General features: G+C 35.6%; 4 protein-coding genes across 4 annotated transcripts in view; 1 reads left to right on the top strand and 3 right to left on the bottom strand.

Moving 5' to 3' along the window:
* The window catches only part of LOC121734072 (spermine oxidase-like), a 38196-nt gene extending 32686 nt beyond the window's left edge, over positions 1–5510 (bottom strand). The window contains exon 1 of the mRNA XM_042124485.1: positions 5435–5510. The gene's annotated coding sequence lies outside the window, so the exon portion shown is untranslated. The remainder of the gene's footprint in view (positions 1–5434) is intronic.
* Positions 1–11215, top strand: part of LOC121734073 — a 33622-nt gene extending 22407 nt beyond the window's left edge. The window contains exons 2-4 of the mRNA XM_042124486.1: positions 8655–8740; positions 9489–9801; positions 10670–11215. Coding sequence (XP_041980420.1) covers positions 8655–8740; positions 9489–9801; positions 10670–10775 — 505 coding nt within the window. The 3' untranslated portion in view covers positions 10776–11215. The remainder of the gene's footprint in view (positions 1–8654; positions 8741–9488; positions 9802–10669) is intronic.
* Positions 11216–12790: 1575 nt separating this feature from the next.
* LOC121734077 (survival motor neuron protein) lies at positions 12791–18292 on the bottom strand. The gene is made up of 7 exons (XM_042124490.1): positions 18171–18292; positions 17646–17799; positions 17046–17216; positions 16326–16502; positions 15874–15986; positions 14270–14406; positions 12791–12942 (listed from the first exon to the last, which is right to left on the bottom strand). The coding sequence occupies exons 1-7, from the start codon at positions 18210–18212 to the stop codon at positions 12918–12920; spliced, it is 819 nt and encodes a 272-aa protein (XP_041980424.1). The 5' UTR covers positions 18213–18292; the 3' UTR covers positions 12791–12917.
* A 499-nt stretch (positions 18293–18791) lies between these two features.
* Positions 18792–21073, bottom strand: LOC121734075. The gene is made up of 4 exons (XM_042124488.1): positions 20523–21073; positions 20067–20403; positions 19664–19884; positions 18792–19200 (listed from the first exon to the last, which is right to left on the bottom strand). Exons 1-4 carry the CDS (start codon positions 20962–20964, stop codon positions 19193–19195), a joined length of 1008 nt encoding a protein of 335 aa, XP_041980422.1. The 5' UTR covers positions 20965–21073; the 3' UTR covers positions 18792–19192.
* Between the last annotated feature and the right edge of the window lie 4542 nt (positions 21074–25615).

A 25615-nucleotide genomic window follows, 5' to 3' on the forward strand; every position in this document is an offset into this window, starting at 1 on the left:
ACAAAACCTCAATAAAAAATAGGCGGTATACACAAAAAATGAAATAGTTTTTTTTGACAAGATAAGTTCTTTATTTCTTACCATATTGATATGAATTCCGGAAATACAGTTGTATAAAACCAGCCTCGCTACTCCACGTTTTGTGGGCGGGCTAGGGTATTATTACGATTTACGGAACTAAAACTCGATCTCGTTTCTATGTCGCTTTTTTGCGTTATGAATAGAATATAATAAATAATAATGTATTTTTAATTTAGTTCTTGAATTTTTGTTTTGTCTGCATATTTAATTAAAATTAAATATCAATATTTAATATTACCTATTTGGAAACATAAGGTAATAATAATTATTGGAGGATGAAATAAATTTGAGCAGTCAGTATAAAGCGTTCGCTGAGAGGTCCACTATCCTCTAACCTCTACTGTAATAAAATTTTATGTCTTTTGTATTTTAGGGTCCTTTGGCCTTATTGCAAAAACATTAATAATTAAAAAAAATCAAGATGCATGTTTGTGGAGCTTACTCATTTTCATGTTGCTTACAGGATATTCACAAAATATAATATTATATTACGCAAAATGTCGATAAGGAGGATTCGAATAGGGAATTCTAATAAAGAATAAAAATAAGATTTAAACTGTCTTGGATATATTTTTAATATGAACTTACTATCTTCCACCTAAGATATTACGTCATATTATAATATGAATGAACTCACATTGCATATAGCCTTTAACCAGTATTACCTAGTAAGGCTATTTGTGACTAACCTAGTAAGTCGTAAAGTTGGTAGCTCACATCTGTATTACACGCACTCTCATTTATGGCTTCGCACTGCAGTTAGCCCTAATTCTTGTAACCTAGTGAGTTAAGGTTCGCGCACACTTTGTCGGCGCGTGCCGGGGTGGGTCGGGGCGCAGCGCAGCGCAAAATGCGCTATAGCACACTATTGCCGGTCGGGTCGCATCGCATTGACGGATTTTAACGCTCACTGTGCCGGGGCGGGTCGGCGCGCATTGCATTGACGGATTTTGAGCCGAGGCTTGCCGGGCCGCATCGCATCACATCCGCGCGCCGCTTGCTATAGCACACTTTTGCCGGGGCGCAGCGGGTCTTGCCAGGGCGTAGCGGGTCTTGTCGGGCCGTGTCGCATTGACGGAAATCCGCCGAGCAAAAATCCGCGCCGATGCGCCCCGGCACAATGTGCGATACGCGCATCCGCTTCCATACAAATTGTATGGAGGCGGATTTTTGCGATGCGCCCCGGCACGCTGAGCCCCGGCACGGCCCGTCTCAGTGTGCTCACTCCTTTAGCGGTCGCGCACATACAAATATAATGACAACTTAACTTAAACTTAATAAAGATTTTGTCATAAACTTCATTCATTTCCTGTCAGTCTTCATAAAATTAAGTTAATCATTAAAATATGTTTCTGAGTACGGCCGTAAGACTTAAGAGTTATATTAATAAGCTCGTTGGCATTTCGTGCTAGCTTGGTTCATAGGTTACATTCAAGAATTTAAGCGTTGCGTTACGACTCTACCAATTTTGGATACTTACTTAAATAATATTATGATTCTCAATATTTCCTTTCACATAACGTTATTGCTGAATTGAAAGAATTGTATAATTATGTACAAATAACATTGAACTATTTCACTTATTTTATACGAGAAATTTTTTAATGTAGTGGTTAAGGGTGGGTTGCACCAACTTACTTTAGCTATAACTGTAACTTTAACTATAAAGTCTACAATGTAAAATGTCAAATCTTTGGTTAAAGTAAAAAATGGCCGCCATATTTAACCATAACCTTGAGCTCGACAAGGCTTTAAATGAACGTGGCGAAAAAAGGAACTAACGCTGTCATCATACAAAAACGCAATTTTTGACAGTTTTCCTTTACCAGCAGCGCCCCCGCCCACGTTAATTTCAAGCCTTGTCGGACTAACTCTCATCTGTCAAATTCTGTGGTCAAAGTTAAAGTTAAAGTTAGCCTTAACTATAACCATAACTTTGACCATAACTTTAACCACGCCTGACGCCTCTGGTGCAACCCACCCTTACTTCTTTTTATTAAAAGCCTACCTTAAGTATACCTCTTAAGACTTTTAAAACTTATTAGGGACAGCGGACGTCATAAAATTACCAGTTCATTAAAATAACAAACCTGAGAACTGCGACCGGTTTTCTTTTATCATTTTATTACATACAAATTAAAACATGTACTTAATCAGTTAGATACAAATCGGCCTTTGCGCATTCATTTAAGTGTGCCCTTTTTAAGTCGTCGCAACGAAGTTGTGAGAATAATAATATTAGATATTTACCTACAGAATTACAAAAATACTAAACAATGTAATGAAAAAACATCGTCTATTTAGTACTTACGTAATAAAATATTGTAACAAGAATTATCCCTGAAAAGTCAAAAGGCGTGGTCAACGTAGTTCAATGGACTCCAAAACAAAGTTTAATATTATTATTATTAAGTAGGTTCCACTAATAATTTTTTTATAACTTTAATTAATGTTACTAACACAGGTATTATATACCAATCAATAACCTTTGAAATTTTATAACCTCTTTATGTGATGTAAGTTTTGTAACCCGATACCTTTACGCCATGAAGCCTTACCCACCGACCGCGCATTTCCTCAAGGAAATACCTTTTAAGGCGTCTCCTTGGGTATGCCATTAATCAGATTACGGATTATTTTGAAATTGGAATTCTGAGAACCATTGATGATTACAAAATGGCGTCAGAAGGTTAATCGTTAGTAATATTAATTAATTTTATTATGCCTAAAATATAACTGCAGCTAGTTTATTGTGGTCGTAATTCTTAAAAAAATAACGCATAAAACCACTGAGGTAGTAAGAACTACGTACTAGAGCAGCTATTGCGAACAAAAAACATGTCGCACTTGAGGCATGAGCGGGGTGGGGCGGTGATTGCTATAGATCAGTACTGCAGAAGTGACAAAGTTTTGTGCCTACACTCGGATGAATGCAGAATCTATTTGAGTAAGTGGATAAAATAAAAATAAAAATTCACTTTTTTATAAAATTTATAATTAATATGGATCCATAGTCCACTATAGCTAATTACCTTATTTAAATTACTTAAATATGTACCATAATAAAATTATTATAATGTACGCATGTATAATGTACATATTTTAAATACATATTACCAAAATACAAACTCGTCTACGTGAGTAAGTACTTCATTCATCGTCGTCTTATCATAGATCTGTATTCTGCCTACATTACACTCTGAATCTACTACTCTACGACAATGCAAAATGGCGCGCGTCTTCGCCTAGTAATTGAATGTTCGTATTTTAATTGAAAATAATTAAATAAGAATGCTAATACCGATAAAATGTTATTCCGTTGCATTTGGAAGTGTTACTGGAATAATTTTTGCAGTATCTTAACCCACAATTAGGCATTTTTGCGACTTTTTTTGGTTTTGTTTTTGATTGTGGTACGTCTGGCGTGCAGAAGAGCTCGCGGGCGACTAAGTGCACTGCTGCTATATAGATTACGTTGAATGTGACCAAGCATTGCGTTGCGTTGTCGAGTCTAGTACGTAGTACATACTATGTCAGTACATAAAACATTGGGCTTATACTTATTATCACATTAATACTTGTGTAAGTTTTATTAGGAAGAGGATTGTAAGAGGGTTAGTCTGATGTTAAAAGATATTTTGCTAAAAAAAGGTGCTCTACAATACGCGAACGTCTACCTGTGCCACACAAAAAATTGCAAAAACTCCAATGGAATTCTATTCATCATTCACATTTCGATAGAGTCATGCAGCTATTCGAATACATTCCAAACTAAATACTTAAATAGAATGGCAAAAATAACGGCCTTGCGTTTTGGAAGTCACGTAAACCTTTTTTAATTAATTAAAGCGCTTGAAAATCAACCATATTTCAAACCTCAAGTACCATAATTATGTGCTTGTTCTTCAATCGAAGCTGCATTAGGTACATTTTATCAGCGAAATTAACATTAATTTCCCATCTGTTTAATTTCGTTCAGAATATGGCGCCAATGCTGTCAAAATAATCGTTCGATTTATAAAAATGACAGGTAAACAATTCCCGCCATTTCTCCGATAGGGATGACCGAAAGAAACGCGGCAAAACTGGATGCAAGGAATGTGCTTGGATATATTTTGTATAGAGTCAGCAAAATCGTAATATGGACGAATGATTTTGTTATAAGAGCCTGCTGTCAGAAATATCAAACTAGCCCCGCCTCCGCACCCCGCTATCCTCCAATCGTGATATAATGATTCCATGAACCGTGCCACCAGGCATTGTGCTTTGCGCACGAAAGTAAAGGTCGTAAGTCCCAAAACATTTTTGGGACTTACGACCTTTACTTTCGTGCTATCATGCGGGAATCGTTGTTACGCGATATTGTTCACTATTAGCTGCAGGCTGCGGCGCAAAGCACAATGCTCGGGAGCACGATTAATGGAATCATTAGGTATATTATCACGATTGGAGGATAGCGGGGTGTGGAGGCGGGGCTAGCGTGCTTTGATATTTTTGAGCAGGCTCTTAAACATATTATATTGTTATGGTGGTTACGGTACTTAAAGTAGTTTGCAGCTATTTCTTTTAACAAAAAGCTAACAAAACTTAACAACACCTAGTAAGTATTTTCTTGTAACTAAGTACCTATCTACGTGCGCATATATTATCAAATATGTATGTAAATAACGTGATATCTAATATCTATCATAATAATATTATCTCCCATTCCCCACCTTATACCAGAGTAGACAGAATGATAGAGTATGCCGACTTAGAACTGATGTTGAAATTTTTAAATTTGACGTATTATGACGAAAATCGTCGCTAGGGTTGTTAACTTGTTACCTACGAATTTAAAACTATGACATATTCGATGGACGTGTTCCTCTTTGGTCGTATTGTTGTTTGTGTTTTGGCACATGTGATTAAAATTGTCAGAATCCTATTTTGAAATCTTTATTTTAAATATTTAGAAATAAATTATATCAGCCAGCGCGAGGCACATTCCGTTCATAATCCTAGTGAAACCCGACGAATTTGACAGATATTGAATCCTGTCCGTCTCTTTGCAGTCGAACTACTGGTCGTTATGTCTATTGTGCTTATACGCACAACCTAGCTGTCATAAAAATACTATAACGATTTTATTAAATACGTTAATAACTACACTTACTGCCGCAAGACAAATATAAATTACTTGACTGTAAATAAAGAAGATTTTGACATAAGCCCTATAACCTATTACATACTTAGACATTTATCACTTTTCAGTCAAACTCTTCATTACTCGAAGTTAAATTGTCATGAAATGTCTCTGGATGCGGCAGTAGTCAGAACAGTTATAATTTAGTCAAATGCTGACTCTACTCACCTTACAAAGTACCTGCGAGGAATTCTTCACGAAACCGGTCCACTCAGCTGACAAGTGATTACTGCATCAACATGGCCGCTCTGATAACAGAACCTTATCCAGCCATCAATTTATATCGCTGTTTGTTTACATTACAACAATTATATCATTTAATCGCGGAGATAATCCTTATTTAGTAAATAGTCTCGCTGGATCATAAAGCTAGAGGCACACGACTAAATTGTAGAGCCGTTAGAGAGTTGGTATAACTTGTGTACCTGGCCTTATAGAAAAATGTACAAAAAATAATTTGAATTTAGTACACTTCATAAAATAATTAAACTGTAGGTACCTTTATTATGTTGCTGATTTGATAAAAATTAACTTACAAATCACAAAATTATTGTAGATTATGCCAGCATTTTACTACGCTAAAATTAGTTTTCTCTACGGTTGCTCGGTAACTCTACTTTTTCCATGATAAAAATTACCCTATTGTCCTTTCGGGATTAAATATATATTTCATCCAAATTCTTTCAGCGGTTTAAATGTGAAGACTGAAGAGGTAATAGACAGATACACTTACCCATTATAATATTAGTATTATTAGTATGAATTATCATTATTTGAGAATAACAATATTATAAGATTTATAAGTCATTGTGTAGTTGTTCTACTTATTATATTATTCCTTAAATCCAGCAAATATAGATTACCTACTTAGTCAATAAGCACTATCTATTAGTAGTATTAACTTAGTTTCATCTTATACAGCGACTTAAAATGGCGATAAGATAATTAAATAGCTAACTTATAAGAAGGTAGAAAGAATGTCTTATGTCTATGTGTACTATTAAGTACATAGTATGTAGTGGAATTGCTGTCACTTGAAGGACGATTACTGACTAGACGTTTTGACCTCTAAGGTCTGGAACGCCGATTTTATTTATTATTTTCTATGAATGTAGGCCACTTTATTTCCGCCGCCCGCGCGCGCCCTATGTACGAAATATTATGTCATTCCCCGCATCGCATCGTATGGACGCTGCTGCCTATATTATACGACCTATTGGCTATTTATAAATCCGGGGCTGGAGTTCAGACTTGGGACCCATTAAGCTAGCAGTTAACACCCATGAATCAAGGCCGGATTTATATAGTTAAGTATAGGCCACTTTAATTTTGCCGCCCCTATAATATACGAACTCTGTTGCCATCCTACGACGCTGCCGCCCCCTAGCACGCCATAGGACGCTGCTGCCCATAGGCCATGGCCTATACTGCCTATATATAAATCCAGAGCTGCCATGAGCCCATCCATAAATAGGACCATGCACCAGATGTGTTTTAACGGTCTTCCAACGGCGCGATACGCTCCAATGGTATGGGATATAGGCTATGGGGTCTAAGAATGGATACTTTTTGTTCAATTACATACAATTATCATGTGCAGAATAGCTGTTTTCTGCGACTATGTCGATAGTCTAGCACTTGAATCGTAAAGATGGTTGTTAAATTCTATTGCCGAGTTATGTATTTTCTAACTACTTTTAAAAGAAAACATTCATATGACTTCCAAGCAATCTTTGCAAATGGTGCCTTATAAATTGCAACAAAAACTTTGCAACTAGCAATTCTGCAACCCCAATAAAAAAATATAAAAAGAAATTAAAAACTCGTCTGTGCCAACCCTATAGCACGACCGTTGGCAGGTGGTTCGCCGTTAAGAAACAAGTTGAGTGTTGTGACCCGATTATGAGGTATTCGGGTCGACTGTTATCGCAAAGGTCGGGGGTGTAATGATGATTAATTCAATAGAACAGCACTTTAATCCTAATAATAGTTAATTTTAATGCAACATTTGCCTAGCGTTCCTTCTCTATCTGAGGTAAAAGAAAAAGATAAAAGCTAGTCAAAAAAAAATCTGTAACTTGACACTAAGTACTTCGTTAATCGTTTACAACAAAAATAATATTACTGGTGTTTTCGCGAAAACTACATTGACCATTTTCTAGATTTTTGTTGGTATTGGTTGCAGTTGATGTTGATCGGCGGGGCTAAAATGGTCACATTTAGCAATTCCTCTCAATCAATTCAGCAAATGAATTGTCAAAACTGTCAAACTGACATATTATGTCAAATCAGTACAAAAATACAGAAATGAATTGCAAGCAGAGTTGCATTTTGCGATTTTAGAAAAATGAATCATGTTATGATTCATATTATGATTCTTCAAAGCGACCATTTTAGCCCCGCGGGTAGTTAGGTCCACGTTCCAAAATATCATAACCAAGCAATGAAACATCATTGTAACCAAGTCAACAACAAGACACAACTTTAGCTATCGAACAGGAAAGAAAATCGATAACAGGAAACTGTATGTCTTAGCTAAAACGTCTCGCTAATGATAATGGACGAGTTTCGAAAATAGTTTTCTAATTCTGTAATCTATGATTCATTTGCTACTTTGTAAATGGATTTTAATAAGTAAACTTTAGCACCGCTAGCATTCAATTATTTTATTCTGGCGTCAATTATTTTATGGGACTTAAATACTTGATGACAAAAATTAACCAAAAAATGGAATTTGACAACCCTATTTTCATTGAAGAGAATCCGTTAACAAAACAAGTTATTTCGACCCGCTTCATACTATAAAATCATGACTATCATTTTCGTATTTTGAATCAAATTCCTGAGCAAAATTCATTTTTGAATCTATTGTAAGTATATTCTTACTAGCTGTCCTGGCAAACATTTCTTAGCCATATAAAGTATTTCGTCCGTATTATTTTATTGAAGTGACTAAATAAGTATGTCACCATGGGAACGTCCATCGCTATCCCGTCGCACAAACAATGGTCGTCGTCAGTCTCAAGTTGTAATAATTTACTATTATTTATTCAACAAATGCACTTATCAATATAATAAGTGCCCAGTAGCCGATTCTCAGACCCACTGAATATGCTATAAAATTTGGTTAAAATCAGTAAAGCCGTTTCGGAGGAGTACGCGGCCTAACATTATGACACAAGAATTTTATATATAAGAGTATATATTCTTTAAAAAAAATGCAGATGGCAAAGGTTTGAAGGCAAATAAATTGCGGAGAGAGTGTTTATGGTGTTTTAAGATTTTCCTTGAATCAGACATTAATCTTCTTTGTTTTTTATATATTGCCAATAAATATTCATTGTTTCTTGTATTATCGGAACTGACCTAATTTATCTCCTTTTTTCAGATCAAACAAGTACCTGCAAAAGTCAGCGATAACCAGGGTTTGTGCTGTCGGTGGCTTCTTCATATCAATACCAGTATTTTTAACAGGTAAATAATATATTTTTGTGAAAATACGAAGCACATTAACGAAACTATCTTCTACTTAAAGTTAACTATTTAGATACTAGATTAGAAAACTAAGCAGTAAGAATAAGTATATCGAATCAGTAATTGCCACCTCATTTTATTGATGTTTTCTTTCATCTTATAAGTTCCAATAATACAATTGAGAGCGTGGTTTAGACCAGGGTACGTGGGAGAGCCATGCTTCGGCACAAATGGGCCGGCTCGACCGGAGAAATACTACGTTCTTACAGAAAACCGGCGTGAAACAGCGCTTGCGCTGTGTTTCGCCGAGTGAGTGAGTTTACCGGAGGCCCAATCCCCTTCCCTACCCTCCCCTATTCCCTTCCCTTCCCTTATCTACCCTCCTCTATTCCCTTCCCTTCCTTTCCTTACCCTCCCCTATTATCCTGTTCCCTCTTAAAAGGCCGGCAACGCACTTGCAGCTCTTCTGATGCTGCGAGTGTACATGGGCGACGGAAGTTGCTTTCCATCAGGTGACCCATTTGTTCGTTTGCCCCCTTATTTCATAAAAAAGGGTTTCCCAACCTTTTTATGAAACCCTCCTTTTTTAACAGACTTCCGCAAAAAGAGTTTGACGCTCGGCTGTGGATATTTTTGGTGTTTACACACAACTCTACGTACTGAATTAATAAAATTATACTCCTCCCATTAATACACGCAACTTTACACGTGCGCCCGTAATTTCTAATCACAACGTTGTCCATTGCAGGTATAATCCTGTACACGTTCATCCAGTTCCATTCGACACCAGCGATCGTCACTTCCGTATTCATCGGCATCGGGATAGTATTTTGCGGCTGTGCGATGGTCCACAACGTATTCGTGTGGCAGAAAGAGAAGACAAACTTAGTCAAGGCCTTCAGAAACCCAGATTTGAACGCCACGGGGGCTTCGCAGATGACCAACGGAGTGGTGATGAATGGTCATCTCAATAACACGGGGAATCATAGCTTCCACAGCATGACCGCACCGTATGCTCATCCTATAACGCTGCTGCAGCCGGGAGGCCCGTATGTTATAAGGTAAATTATAGTCATTGACCCATCAATCCCCAAACAATCTATTGTGTCTGCGATAGCCACGATGGAGGTGTTAAATGAGGTATCTTTCGATATATACGTTTGATATTTACGTGGGAGAGCCATGCTTCAACACGAATGGGCCGGCTCGACCGGAGAAATACCACGTCCTCATAGAAAACCGGCGTTCGCCGAGTGAGTGAGTTTACCGGAGGCCCAATCCCCTACCCTATTCCCTTCCCTCCCCTTCCCATCCCTACCCTCCCCTATTACCTCTTAAAAGGCCGGCAACGCACCTGCAGCTCTTCTGATGCTGCGAGTGTCCATGGGCGACGGAAGTTGCTTACCATCAGGTGACCCGTTTAGCTCGTTTGCCCCCTTATTTCATAAAAAAAAAATATAGTATAGAGCGATTTTGCACTGCAGTGAATAAACTCTATTCCTTTATCTACTAATAGGGTTTACGCAGCGTGTTACTATAAAATGTTGTCTGTCATGTAACTACATCAAAATCGGTTCAGCAGTTTATCAGTGAGGAGGTAATCGACAGACAACCAGACAGACATATGCGCTTTTCATCTATCTTCTATATCTATATAAAACTCAAAGGTGACTGACTGACTGATTGACATAGTGATCTATCAATGCACAGCCCAAACCACTGGACGGATCGGGCTGAAATTTGGCATGCAGGTAGATGTTATGACGTAGGCATCCGCTAAGAAAGGATTTTGATAAATTCCAACCCCAAGGGGTTCAAATAGGGGATGAAATTTTGTTTATAATAATACTTCTTAACGCGAGCGAAGCCGCGGGCAAAAGCTCGTTTATAATATAAGAATGATCTCTAGAATCTTACCTTTCATTGCAGGCCTCCGACAAGCACACCGCCCGGAGAAGGCGCCGTCACTCCCGGAGTGCCGCCCGCCACAGTCGACTTGAGCCACGACGCTCACGAGTTGAGCACGCTCGTGTGAGTTGTGACGTCACCACTCTGTAGCACTGCCACAAAGATCTCGGATGACGTCACAATTCAGTAGCAGTACCACGAGGATAGATGACATTGACAGGAGAAACAGCTGTCACTCAAAATGATTCCGCTACAAGTTGAGCTCGGCCACGATTACTACAAATTTTTGACGTCACATGCTCTAATGTGACTTATGTGACGTCAAAACTTCTGTCACATGCATGACAGAAAGACATGGATGCGAAACAACTGCCACTCAAAATTATTATACTGACCTAGACCCTAGTTTTGACGTCGGTAATAAACTAATAATAATTAGATGACCTCAACAGGCGTGGTCGGATGTGAAAGAGTTAAGAGTTATCGATACTTTTGGTTAAATCAATGGCGGCGTTAATTTTGGTCACGCAAAATGTATCCTGTGGCACTGTAACTAAGGTGTGACGTCATAGTTCTGTATGGCGATATGCTAGCTTGTGACATACAAGCTAGCATGATAACGCCATCCATTGTTTCAAACCAATGTTTAAAAATATAAAATATAAGCATCGAAAGGAAGGATTTTGACAAGTTTTTTAATGGAAATTAGTCAATTCTCTTCTGTCTATAAAAAAGAGTAAATAATTTAATAACAAATACAACTGAACGATTATGTTACAAATTGAAATCATTTAACAAAAAGGTTTGCCAGACCTGTACATTTTATTTAATGTAAATATTGTTAATTTCTTATAATTTAAGTTTCACTATGCCATGTTTTAATTTTAATTATTTATGCACCAAACTATGTTAGAAGTGCAAATGATTAGAATATATACTTTGCCGATAAAATAAAATAATGTATAATATTTTGTAAACGGTATCAATTGAAACTTTCATAAAATAATTTTACACATACATTTTAATTATAAAAAAGATTTTGTTACTTTGGGTATCAAAATAATCTTATAAATTGATTTTTGCACTGTTTTATTTAAAATGTATTATAGGTGCGTTTACAATCCAGTAATAATATTGCATTTATTTCACTATTGTCTATGGAGGTATTTTGACTGGAGTTTATCTTTTCAATTGCATTGTTTATTGGTTAATATTATGATATTAGCCAAACAAGGCGTTCTAGAAAAAAGAAATAAACCACAGGTCTAACGTTTCTTTAACGACTTAAGTCTGTGTGCTTTTTGTCATTAAATTGACTTTGTCGGCCGAACTCAAAAATATTTAATGATAAGTAACTTTAATTTAATGAAGATGTCAAACTCTACATTAAATTAGAATTATTAACAAATTAAGTGTCTCTGATTGCGGTCGTCATTTTATAGTGTCTAGTCCTTATCTTGCAATAAATGATTATTAAGTTTTTATTGATTATTATTTAATATTTGGTTACTCAGACCAAACGTCTGTTAGTGTTAACAGCTTGTTTAAAAATATGTCATGTCTTCTCTTTCTTTCATATGAAAAACGAAAGAGGTAATGTGATAATGTTACCTCCCATACGAAAAAATTTGATCATTAACTTTAACAGTCGTCGGTGAAATTGGGCCTTAGAATACTAAAAATAATGTATGTACTAAAATAATAGTATTATATATCTATTTTTTGGTATTCTGGCGAGCGGAGCGAGCATTATAATATAACTTTAAATAAACCATTTTACGGAAATAAAACTAATAATATGTAAGTACTTAATGAAAATAAACGTTTTAAAATATTATTGTAAACAAATTACTGATAATAATAAATAATAATAATCAATAGGAACTTAGAAGTCAACATGAATATTTAAATTTAAATAATTTTATAATTAAATATTACTGCATCTAAACAAAAAAATGTTGTACAAAGCATGCCCTAAGACCTAAACTGTTGATATTTATTCAACATTTTTCAACAATACTACTCTAACTAAACATGCTTTCATAGTTCATCTTTACTCATGAATACTTACTTATAAATAAGATCTATTTTGATCTAAATATCAGCTATCCTTGTCATTTCGTACAGAAGAGAAGGACAGCAATAGCAGTAATGTATATTATTTGTACATAGAAACACAATTCTGGAGGCAAATTTAATTTATTATTAATATTTCTTTATTTTTAGTTATGTGTCCGAAATAAACTTATTACAAAAACGCCTTGGTTTTTCATTGATACCTCTGAGACTTTGCCCTGAAAAAAAAAGAAATATTTAGTATGCAACAATAAAATACCTGGACAGGAGAAAAATCACAGCTTTAGAAACAACTAAGTAGTTTAAAAACTATATCCCGACTACATATACTATTTACTTATTTGAAACGTGCTAACACAACTCTTTCTTCATATTTTGATAACCTACACGACGCGATTAAAAAGTTTTTTACTCTTTTCTTTATATCCCATAGAGGGCGTTATAGCCATTTTAACGCAACGTCATCTACCTATATTATATTATGTTATCAGCGGACGATTAGGATGCTTCCATGTAATTTTTCTAATTTTGATAACTAGTTTAGAAGTTTTGAGAGAACAGTTGAAAGTCTATAAATACAGGCCAAGATCAGCCTGATCAGAAGGCCTTTTTGCTTTGCTTTAGTGGGGTAGATATTTAAAAAAAAATTGGCACTTTTCGCTGCATTAACTCGTCGATCGTGGAAAAACGAGACACAATAGAATTTCTATTGTGTCTCGGTCACCGGTGACTGTATGGGGCTTTAATTAAATTGACATTAATGATTATAATTTTATTGTATTTTTTTTTTTAAAAGATAAAACCGACTTCAAAATTGAACGTAATTAAGAATTAAAATTCCTTATCACAAAAACTACTAAACCGATTTTGATGAAACTTACAGCAATTCCCTAAGTTAAACCATTCCTAGTACAATAAAAAAAATAATTACTTAAATCGGACTTGTAGTTCCGGAGATATGCGAACACTAACATAAAAACATACATACATACATATTAAATATACACTTTTGAAATTTGGCACACTTGTTCAGACGCTGATATGTAACTCTAACATAATATACGATCTTGTCCTGAAATCCGCAGTTCTGGAATTACATACATACAGGTCGAATTGATAACCTCCTTTTTTATTGAAGTCGGTTAAAAGATACGTCGGCAAAAGGCCGGCAACACACCTGCAGCTCTTCTAACGTTGCGAGTATTCGTAGACCGTCGTCTACGAATAATAAAAATTAAGGACGAGTAACTGTGTCAAAAATTTTGTCTGCATTGTACAAAATGTGACCCCAAGACATGCATACTTTATGCATGTATTCGGTACACAATTTTGTGTTTTTATACAAGTGACAATTATTGTCAATAGCTTTATAGCGTTTCGTGGCTATTGTCATATTTTAGTGTGCGAAAAAGAACCAAATTCAAAACGGTTGAGGTATGGGAGATACGTTTCCATAGTTTTTATTAGTCTTAGGCGACGGTAGTTGCTTTCATCAGGTGACACGTTTGTTCGTTTGCCCTCTTGTTTTATAAAAAGGCACCTTACCTCCTCATCCCCTGGTATAGTCCAGTATAGTAGCCGCTCATGTACCAGCTGAGTAGCATGGAGGAGACGGCCTGGTCTTCAGAGTCCCCATACAGCATCGGCGGTGGCGGTGGTATCGGCATATCGAGGGAGCCCAGCTGAAAAATATTAATATTGTTAATCTACTAGCTTATTATTATAATATATTCCAGCAAATATTGAAGGAATATGCTATAAGATCATAACTGTTTGGCTTCTTACATGGCATGAATTTTTTTATTGATTTTTTTTTATAAGTACATCCGACTGCCTTTGATACGTGCCGTCAACAAGTGCCGTTCGTCTGTATACTCTGGTTAACAAGTGCCATTTTCGTCAAAACCTGATCTCATGCACCGAAAATTATGATTTTCAAATTTTGATCATCTCAAATAGTTTTCGAAATATTAAAAAAAAAAACCAAACCCTTCTTTTTATGTTTACTTAAATGTTTATAACTTTTGCATTCCGAATCGAATGAGATCAAAATCATAATTTTCGATGCATGAGATCAGGTATTGACGAAAATGGCACTTGTTGATCAGAGTATGTAAGTGCTCTAACTGCCATACTCAGAGACATTTAATTATGATTAACTCAATTTAATGACAGTTTGACAGACAATGTTTGAGGCTTGTCAAAACTTTAAATTATTTACATTTGAGTAATTAAATAAAGGCCTTATCATACTAGTGGTTAGCGAGTGGCTTCGTACGTGCAACGAGTTTTTTTTTATGAAATAAGGGGGCAAACGAGCAAACAGGTCACCTGATGGAAAGCAACTTCCGTCGCCCATGGACACTCGCAGCATCATAAGAGCTGCAGGTGCGTTGCCGGCCTTTTAAGAGGGAATAGGGTAATAGGGGAGGGAAGGGAATAGGGGAGGGTAGGGAATAGGGGAGGGTAGGGAAGGAAATAGGGGAGGATAGGGACGGGAAAAGGGTAGGGGATTGGGCCTCCGGTAAACTCACTCACTCGGCGAAACACAGCGCAAGCGCTGTTTCACGCCGGTTTTCTGTGAGCCCGTGGTATTTCTCCGGTCGAGCCGGCCCATTCGTGCCGAAGCATGGCTCTCCCACGTTAACGTCCCGTTCATACGTAGCACACATACCGAGTACCAACCACATCGCAACCACAAGCGAACTAGTGGCCGACCACATGAGTTCACATGACACATCCCAACCACAACGTTGCGTCGATCCCGCCCCCGCTCTTCCCCCCTCTGTTTCACATCGCAACTACTGGCGACAACGCAACCAAGTCGACATTATGTCGGTACCACAACGCAACTACAAAAAGCTGCAGCGACACCATTCACACGTAACCACTGCTGTGACATTTTGTTGTTGCGATGTGGTGTGGTTGTGGTACGTGTGCGTTGGCCCTAAGGGTTATGCTTCTAGTTCTATGCTTTTAGTTTTCCTGTCATATGAGTTTTTACCAGTGCACTGATCCAGACCGCATACGGATGACAATACACTCCATGACAATACACTCCTAGCAGTGTTGCCCGCATGACTTTTTTGATCACTTTTGAGCTTACTGGCCTAGGCAGGGAGGACTCATAATATGAAAATGATACTTACATTATTGAGTTGTGTCAGATCTGGCATAGGTAAGTTAGGTATGTTGAAACCATTTACGTTTTTCTGTTTTGACTTTTTCTTTTTACTAGACTTTTTCTTCTTCTGTATTGTCTCTGAAATAAGTAAAGAGCTATTTGGACAGGAATATTTACACAGGATATAAAAAGGTGCTAGAAAAACAATATATCCACAGCCGAACATATAACCTCCTCCTTTTTGAAAGTCGGTTAAAAAGGTAATAATTCCAACAGGCTTAGCAAGGCTGCAGTAGAAATGCGAAAGAATAATAATGTTGACAGTTTTTGTGGACAAACGGACAGATTTCCTTCCTTAATCCATCACTTTGTGTACTTTACCATAAGAATAAATCTTTTTATAACGTGGCCAAATTACACAGACCAATCTACCCGTGAATCAACTTTCCCGATGACACAATTTTCTACATGTAGTACCTGAACTGGCAACACTGAATGCTCTATCGCTGCACTCCATTTTCTCCAACTGCGACACCTCACTGCACGCATCATCTGTTCTCTCCAACAGCGTGTCTTCTATCTGTCTGGTGCGCTCCAGTTTACCCAGGGACGGTTTGAGAGAATTTATTTCCACTATCTCGGTGTTGTTGTATCCTGGAAATTACGGTAATAATATGTGGTGATATAAGTGGTGGCCGCAAAGATCTTCTTAGGTGTTATGCTCACATGATTGATTTCAGCTGTCGTATTCAGAAGCACTTAAAAAATCTAAAATGTTTTTGGTGGTAATTGTGGGTACCGCCAAAAACATTTTAGATTTTTTTTGTCATTTAAAATCAATTTTGGGCCTACTTAAAGCTTGTACAATGATGTTTCTTGATTCTACATGTCTTGGATTCTTAGGGTTCTATATAGTAAGTTTCTATTTAATTACCATCTGTCAGTCTGTCCCAATATTCAATCTATCTCTCGTTTGACATACAACCAATCGCAGCTAATTTTGAATTGACATAAAATATGTCTCTAATGTGAGCTATTCCTATCTCTAGTAGGGAAAAACCAAAGATAGATCAAATATTGGGAACGGCCGTTAATAGACAATGTTTTGTATTGCTACATATCTAGGCTTTATGATATAGCAAACCATTAAAATTTCATTTAACACTAACTTCTAACTAGTCAATAATAGCTACTCACCTAAAAATCTTACAATACACTCCTTCTCGTTTATAACTCTCATCAATAAGGCCTCATATTCTATACCATCTTCGTCATACACAGCTCGGCAGTGCATACCAGCTTTCCACTGAGTCAGTTCCTTCTTGGAAGACTTATCTGAATGCTTTGTAGCGGTATTTTTACTTTTATCTGAAATATAAAAGCATCATGAAGTATTTGAATGTTCTGATGGATATTGTTTTTGGAGAGTCTGAAAATATAATGATAAAAATTAACAGTTGATTTGTAGACAGGGTTAATAGATATTAGATATTAATAATAAAAGTAAGAAATTAAATTGAAAGAATACAAGACAATATGTTTTAAAATGACCAGTACAATGGACCAGGGAATGGCCCAAAAAAGATAGGATGACAGGAAATTTCAAATGTTTCTATCTTAAGTGTTGCTAGATAAAGGTACTCAACACTGCATACATTGTGGATCTTATTACATATCCGCCATAAATTAAAAGTGATTTCTTTTAATTCAAGTATGTATGATAAAATAATGTACACATAATAATGTGTAACAAAAAAGCTTCATCACATCTGACTTTTAACTTTCCACAATAGTTACCATGTTTGTCTTTTCCCTGTGTATTTGTAGACATAGCTATTCTCTTAGCCACTTCTGCGTTGGCCATTTTAAGCGCCTTGTCATAGGCATCATTGAGTTTCCTATCATCCCAAATATCTTCATCTTCTTCATCAATTTCTTGCTCTGATCCAGACTAAAAATTTATACAAAGATTGACAAATAAGACAAGAAAAGTTACAAATTTTCGTAAAATTGTCGCCTCGTGAATATTGTTATTACCTACTTTGGTATTGTTTAAAAATATGTAAGTAATTACAATTATTTACTTTATCTCATGATCTGACTTTCCCCGTTTTTAATTACTAACTAATCTAAACTCTAAATTGCGGCCAACATAAAGAACAAAGCGATAACAATCTGTTTAACATTTCAAAGTAATTCTAAAAATCTAATAAAAAGTATGGGTAGAATTTATTTGGTCTGAGGGGTTTCTACCCTCTTTTCTACCTTCAGTAGACTATGAAGATAATTCATCAAGGATCAGGAAATATTATGATTTCTTACCAAATGCATTCCTTTCATGTATAGTACGTTGTTAGAAGTCATTTTCTCTGTTTAGTGTTTCTAATTTTTTTAAGATTTGTGTACCTATTATTTTATTTGCAAATAATAATCCACACAAGAATTTTGAAAATATTGTTTGATGGAATTGATTTGACAGATCGTTGAAAGATGTCAAATGGGTCAATTGACAGCTTTATTTTTTTATTTTTGCTCAACTCCACAATAATGCAGCCGAATAATATATAAATAATTTAACCCCTTGATTGAGGGGCTCAGAAGCACCATATCGTCAGCATAACTTAGGTTGTTACTCAGGCGTTGCACCTATTCGAGTGCTCTCGAGCTCCTCAATCAGGTCGCATACAGGCTAAATAAGTCCGGAGAGGTTAGCCCCCCTTGGCGCACCCCATACTAAAGTCATTAGAGGTTGCGCCGCCCCATTTTATTAAGTTAGTTTGGTTTAATTCGTACCAGTATCTCAATTCTCAACAGACTTACAGTTTTTATTGGAACATTTGATTTCAGCAGCTTTCGAGTTTCGCCATAGTAAAATATAGTTTACCTTTACCAGATCGAAAGCGCGACTAGGTATAAAAAGCAAGGTCTAAATTTAAAATTCAGTTACAATAAAAAAATATTGTATTAAAAATTTAAATCTTTTCTTCACAATATTCCGATTAATATTTTAGTACACATAAGAGTACATGTGTTAATAGCAACTTCATTTGGCGACGGGACCCATGGTTGCAGTTACTTTTCCCCAACCTATATACATAAATACTGTGACATTTTCATCATTGTTATAGTAAATCATTGGCTCCATCTTGATTCTCTTAGGTGTTGGAATATCTTCATTAGGCTCTGCAGGATGGTTTGAACCTAGTCCAGATAAACAGCAGCATCCTGTGAATGTTGTGTCCGGGAAACATGATCTAAAACAATCGTCTTCAATTTTGTACTTGTGAAGTCTTTTAAGGGAGCCTAGTTTAATAGCAGCACTGTACTCAAAACGTGGCACTCGGTTAGAAAACTGAAAAAGAACAATAAAATAATGTAACGTAAGTTATACTCATGTAAATATGAAATGGGTATATTCTGATGAAAACTAATGAGTAATGAGTTAATGACTAATGAGTAATGACCCAACATGAACAATCGATATTCATGCAACACTTCATTATATCACTAGTCACTACAGTGTAATAAAAATATATAACTAATTTATCTCCTTTGCGCTAAAAATCATTTATCGTGTGGGAAGCGTAAATTTTTTCAGGATAAAAAGTATCCTATGTCCTTTCCCCGGATTCAAAGTATTTGGAGATACTTTTGAGTCCAGGAAAAGGACATATTTACCAAATTTCAGCAAAATCGGTTCATCAGTTTGAACGTTCAGAGGTGATAGACAGTTGGACCGACAGATAGTCAGACAGACAGATAGACAGACACACATTGCATTTGTAATATTAGTATGTAAAGTATGTAATATTTACTTGTGATATGCTCAATATTATCCTTAGTCTTCATTTTGGAGTCTAATATTAATGAGAACATATCAAAATTACTCTCATTCTCTTTGTTCTTTGGGACTGTAAAGGCAATGATTGACATTATATTGTTCAAGGCATTGGTATTATTTTTTATCTTTACATCACTGTGTTTAATTGTGCATTCAGTGACACACCCACCAATTGCAAAAGGTACATTTGGCTGCCTGAAAACAAACAAAAAAAGTTATACTAAATTATTTATATGAGATGCAATAAATTGATGTAAGAAGCTTGCATCTTGAACTAATTTTCATTATACAAAATAGTAAATACCCTAATACGAACATTAATACTTTACTATTGTCTATCATAAAAATGGCATGAAGCGAAACTGAACTAAACTTACACTTCTTTCAAATGTTCCGAAACTGTTGAATTCAATGCATTTCCAAACATGTCATTACTAGCAAATACAATTACGCCTTTGAAAATTTCATTTTTGGCTACAATTCTATCAATAGAACTAGTTATAGACAAACAATGAAACGGATGCTCGGGCCTGATAATAATTCTACGACATCGCACTTGTGGTATTATAGGTATATACAGGCCAGATACGAAATAGGAGTTATAAGGAACATCTTCGACAGGAAGTGGAATGAACCTGTCTTCTGACTTCTTACATATCACTGTGATCATACAATCCTTTGGTGCATTAGTGAACTTATCCACTATGTCTAAAACTATCAAAATAATATATAAATACCATACTTTTTTATTATTAAAATATATATATTTACTGCAAGTAGTCTACGTGATGACTGGAGTAAGCCTCAAAGTATTACTGTAATATCTAACTTACAACAATGGTATTCACCGCAGCTCGGCTGGCATGTCTTGGGCACAATACTTTTGCACTCCCGTATCATAATTTCCTTGTATTTGACACAAATAAATGTTAGGACTAACAAAGGTCGTACATTCAAATTTCCAGACTTAATAAACTCAGATCTTCCAGGCTTGAATATTATACCAAACTCCCTAGGTCCTCTGCACTCCAAAGCCAAACTTTTAATAGCTGCATGCCAAGTTTTACACACATGTTTACACACCATCAAATCTTGCCAGTACAAGTTTTTTAAAATCCTCTTTACAATTAAATAATTATAAATAACTTTTTCAACTAAATCTTGGTTACATTGAATGGAATCTACATGTTCTCTTGTTACTTTATTTCTTTTATTGTATGCCTCTATGTGTTCACTGAGGGGTAGTTTTGTACAATCTGGTATATCGATACTCATCGTCAAAATAATATTATTGAAATCGTAAATAATGAGTATAATTCTTTATTTGCTATAATTTGGATAATATTTCGTTCAAATTTCATTTGAATTTCAAAAACTACCATCGGCTTTTTTTTGCACTGACATTTCTTCTTATTCTCCTCCACGTAGAAATTCAGACAATAAAGTCTACACTCTAGTCTCTAGACCACTGACCTCTGAGGTCAGTGCTCTAGACTCTCTACAGTGAACAGTCTTTAATTATTAATTATTTTTAGAATTAAAAAAAAAACAAAACTTCTTAAAACATTGTAAATAAATCTTACAATATAGCTAACTTACCTAACTTATAATTCAAATGACTCAACTATTGGACGATTGAATAACAAATGAAATAGAATAGGTAAGCTATTGCAAAAATGGTGTACAAACACTGTAAAGTGTAAACTAAAACAGAAAATTTCCCGCCATTTACTTGACACTGGCCATGGTTACTTCCTAAGCGAGAAAAAAAAGAAGAAGGAGTTTTCCAAGAGTTTTCTGTTTTACCGGGAATTTACGAAAGAGTGACGTTGTGTTTTTGTATTATTTTCCTATTATTGTGTAATGTGTTATTTCGGATTTTAATGTGTAATGTTAGTAGAATAATAACCATTAAATATTCGATGTCGTGCACACAGCACAAGTGTGGGCAAGACGTGTATCATCTTCAAGAAACATGCCATTTTGTGTTCCCTCCAAAACTCCATCGAAATTTGAAAGTTTTAATAAAGGATCTACCACTTTACTAAAACAACTGACTTGACTCGTTGACTTTACTGACTACTTTTTTATACTTTTACTAGACTTTCAACTTGACTATAATCTGGAAAAATGACTTTAAATTTTGTAGTACAAAACTGTACAAAATTTGTACAGTTTTTTGCATAGAGATATTAAACGAACAAGAGTGGCTGTGGAGGCGTGGCCGGTGTAAGTGAAGTATGACCAAAACGGGCAAACTACGCAAAAACACAATTAGTCGGGACGTGATTGTCTAAGCGCGTACTACGGGAGTGTTTTTTTGAAATGCCTAACTATTCGGTGGTTGTGTGCAAGAATCGAAGTGACCATAAACTTGAAGGGGTCAATTTTCATCGCTAAGTACCAAAACAATTTTGTATTTCCAGCATTTTCCACCAAAATCTCATTTTTTTCGTTAAAATAATTGCATTAGAAATTTTCTGTCGGGTACTGAGAGAAATATGTAACCTAACGATTGAACGCATAACATTGCTCGCTAAGTGTAGCGTGCCTGGTGTTGAAAACAGTCTAAGCGAGCAATGAAAATTGCGCATATTGAATCGGTCGCTTTCCGTGCACGGCCGCTGATAAGCGCCGTGAGATAGTGATGTACCTGTCATTTCTTGTTGTCGATACGGCACGTTGCATTGCCGCGATTAGTACGAGTAATAAACTAATAACAAATATTAAGTAGATGATTTGATAGTTTAATAAATATTTATAATCATGTAAAACAATCTAAGGAATTACTTTATTATTTTCTTTTATTATTAAATAAGTGTAGCAAAGTACCCAAATGAATGTACCTAGATGTGCGAATGGATGTGTGTAAATTCGCCTTTCGTGATTTTCTATGGACGGATTATAGACTAAAATATCACTTTACACTTGGGAATTATTTAAACTTAAAGTCAGTAAAATATATTATTTCATTACTTTTTAAAGTTGTTTGGCGGGGGTTTTTTAAATTTCTTAATTTAATATTATTTCATGCTTTTCAAACTTGTGTTCGTTAAAGTACAGAATAATTCCTATCGACAAACAATATATATCATCTAGGAATGTCCTTTTGGGTGAGGACGTCAATATGAGTCCAAACATGAAACATCCACTATGAGGTAATATGGAGCTCGGCTCCTATAGAATCTAGGTGATGCTGCAGCAGCAGCATGCAAAAATTTACTGTTTATCTACGTCTTACTAGCTGTCGCAATTAAAATGAGTCCAACTACGAAACTATTGTTCTAAGTTGGTGAGGAGTTGAGTATCCTATTGATTACCAGGTGATGCTCCAGCACCAGGTCAATTTTCCATTAATGTGCAAATATTTATAAATGTCACGAACTGGAATGCAAAATATAAAGCCCACCAAACGACTGCAAGTTGCTAATCGGCCCTTCACGAACCAGATCAACCGCGATTTTTCAGCACGGAGCAGGTTGATGATGATGAACTATAGCTTAGAACACTCTCGATCATGTCAGCTTTCAAACAAAAAAACTATATCAAAATCGGTCCACCCGTTTGGATGCTACGATGCCACAGACAGATAGACAGACAGACAGAGAGACAGACAGACAGACAGGCAGACAGACAGACCGACAGACAACCCTCTTTTTTGTCGGGGGTTAAAAATCGAAATAATCTTTTATTTTTGACCTCCTGACTTTGCATTACACTGTGACTGTGAGGCAACTTACAAGTTTGCAAGATTTAATTATCTAAAACAAGATGAATCTAAATAAAAAACTTGTTTAAAATTGTATTGGGGCCAGCTATTAATGCTAAAATTGTTCGCGATATGCAGCAACGTAACTGCTCGATAGTAAATTTATCGACAGTCAATCACTAGCGTAGGTGTGAAATTCTTTGAATGTGTTTTCTGGACTGAGGCGTACTTACACAGTAGATAGTAATGTGTGCGCAGCAATCAGAGCTTCGCCTTGAATGTGTGAGTGGCAGGGATTTCTCAATGTGTGGGTGTAATTTGTGTAATTATTTAGGTGTCAATGTGTGTGTAGATTACATCAGGACCCAAACAAAGTGCGCTCGGCGCACATACAAGTATTTGTGCAATCTAGGCGGCCAAAAGTCCCTTTTTTCAACTAACAATGACAGTCATAAAACCGGTTTCCCCGAAAAAATTACCTGCCTGACCACAATATTCGCTACCCCCAACCCCGCCATCGCTTACCCCGCACCCGTACCGTCAGTCGGAATTGTAACGTTGCATCAGTTGTACGTATCTATTCACGGCGCTACTCCAAACTCAGAAACTTTAAAGTGTTTTTCAAAGTGTTTGAATTTATTTTACAAATTGAAAGTGATGGATTCTGTTAGTGCAGGTAAGAAACTTACAAATTACATTATTAAAGTTAAAATAAACTAATAAACTTGAAATATATTTGAATAATAACAGAACACCTTTTTCATACAGTGATTTTCTTAATTTTTTTCTTTACTGGGGTTTATGTTTATGTATCGGGTTAGATCGGGTTATGATTATTGAATCAGAGTTGGGCATAATTGAAATACTGGTTAATCTAATTATCAATCTAATTGCAAAGTAATTAGAATACATTTTATTCTAATTACATTGTAATTCAAATATTTTCAAATTTAAATATAGAAATACACAAAGCAATTGATTCCTATGTAATCCAATTTCAAAGAAATCTAATTAATTTGAAATTAAGTTCTTTTGTAATTGAATACTTTGGTTTCGACTAATTACTCTAATATTATTACAGTGTCAACTGTCAGGAGTTAAAAACAGAGTACTGTACTACTGTATCTACTATCTAGAGGTTATTTTTTTTACGTCCGTGCTAGAGGTAGGTATTATTTTTAGGGAATTACTGTAGGTATAGGTAAATAAAGCATTAAATATGCCCATCAGATCGATACAAGAAGTGGAAAATGTAAATAATAATTTATAATATCATACAACATGAAGTATGACATTCTCTAAGAAAAATAAAAACATTTACTTTACCAAGAAAAAGCCTTTTCTTTCTGTGGTTTAGGCGTGAAGAGGTCAGACAGATAGAACGACAGACAGACACACTTTCGTATTTATAATTTATACCTAATAAGTAAGTATAATTAAATACTTTAAGTACTTATAGATTTTAAAACTTGGGACATAAAAGTAATAGCCAGTTTTGTTTGAAATTTTGAGGTTATGTACCTACCTACAGCTATGATATTATTACATATACTTACTTACTTACCTAATTATATTATATACTCATTACAATATTATTAAAAAAAAACATTATTGACCTACAGTGTGTATCAGTACCTACTTATAGTTTTCGTAAAAACGTAAATAATTGTTTTAAAAATAATTAAGTATATTCATAAATTCAACGTACCTACTTTATATATTTTTACCGTTCTACATAATAACAGTCCGAAGATAATTTGAGATGAGGATGGTATCCACTCAGTGGGATGAACTTGGACATACCTTTAGGTTCAGTATAAAAGCATAGTGCAACAATTCAATACTTAATTATGAAGTTTAATAGTGGTAGTGCCAAGCTGCTAGACCTGCAGTCAAAATGGACAGCGGTAACCGGGGAAATACTACACTCCCATAAAAATAGTGTTAAATGACAGCTTCAGCTGTTGTGTTTTGTATGTTAAGTGACAGCTGAACACAAAATTTCCTCTTGGTCTGCAGGACACCATAATCCCTTTGTTTTTAGATCATACTCTTTAAGCTCGGCAAGGCATTTATAATAATTTTTGTAGACTACGGAGCTGCTTAAGCATTTCCTTACCTATAATCATATTATGCTGTTTTGTGCTTGTACGCTACGTTTGTAGATTACAAAAGGTTCGGGTGCAGGCATTAAGATATAAGTACTACATACACGGG

Source organism: Aricia agestis, chromosome 15, assembly GCF_905147365.1.
Source record: "Aricia agestis chromosome 15, ilAriAges1.1, whole genome shotgun sequence".
Classification (NCBI taxonomy): Eukaryota; Metazoa; Arthropoda; class Insecta; order Lepidoptera; family Lycaenidae; genus Aricia; species Aricia agestis.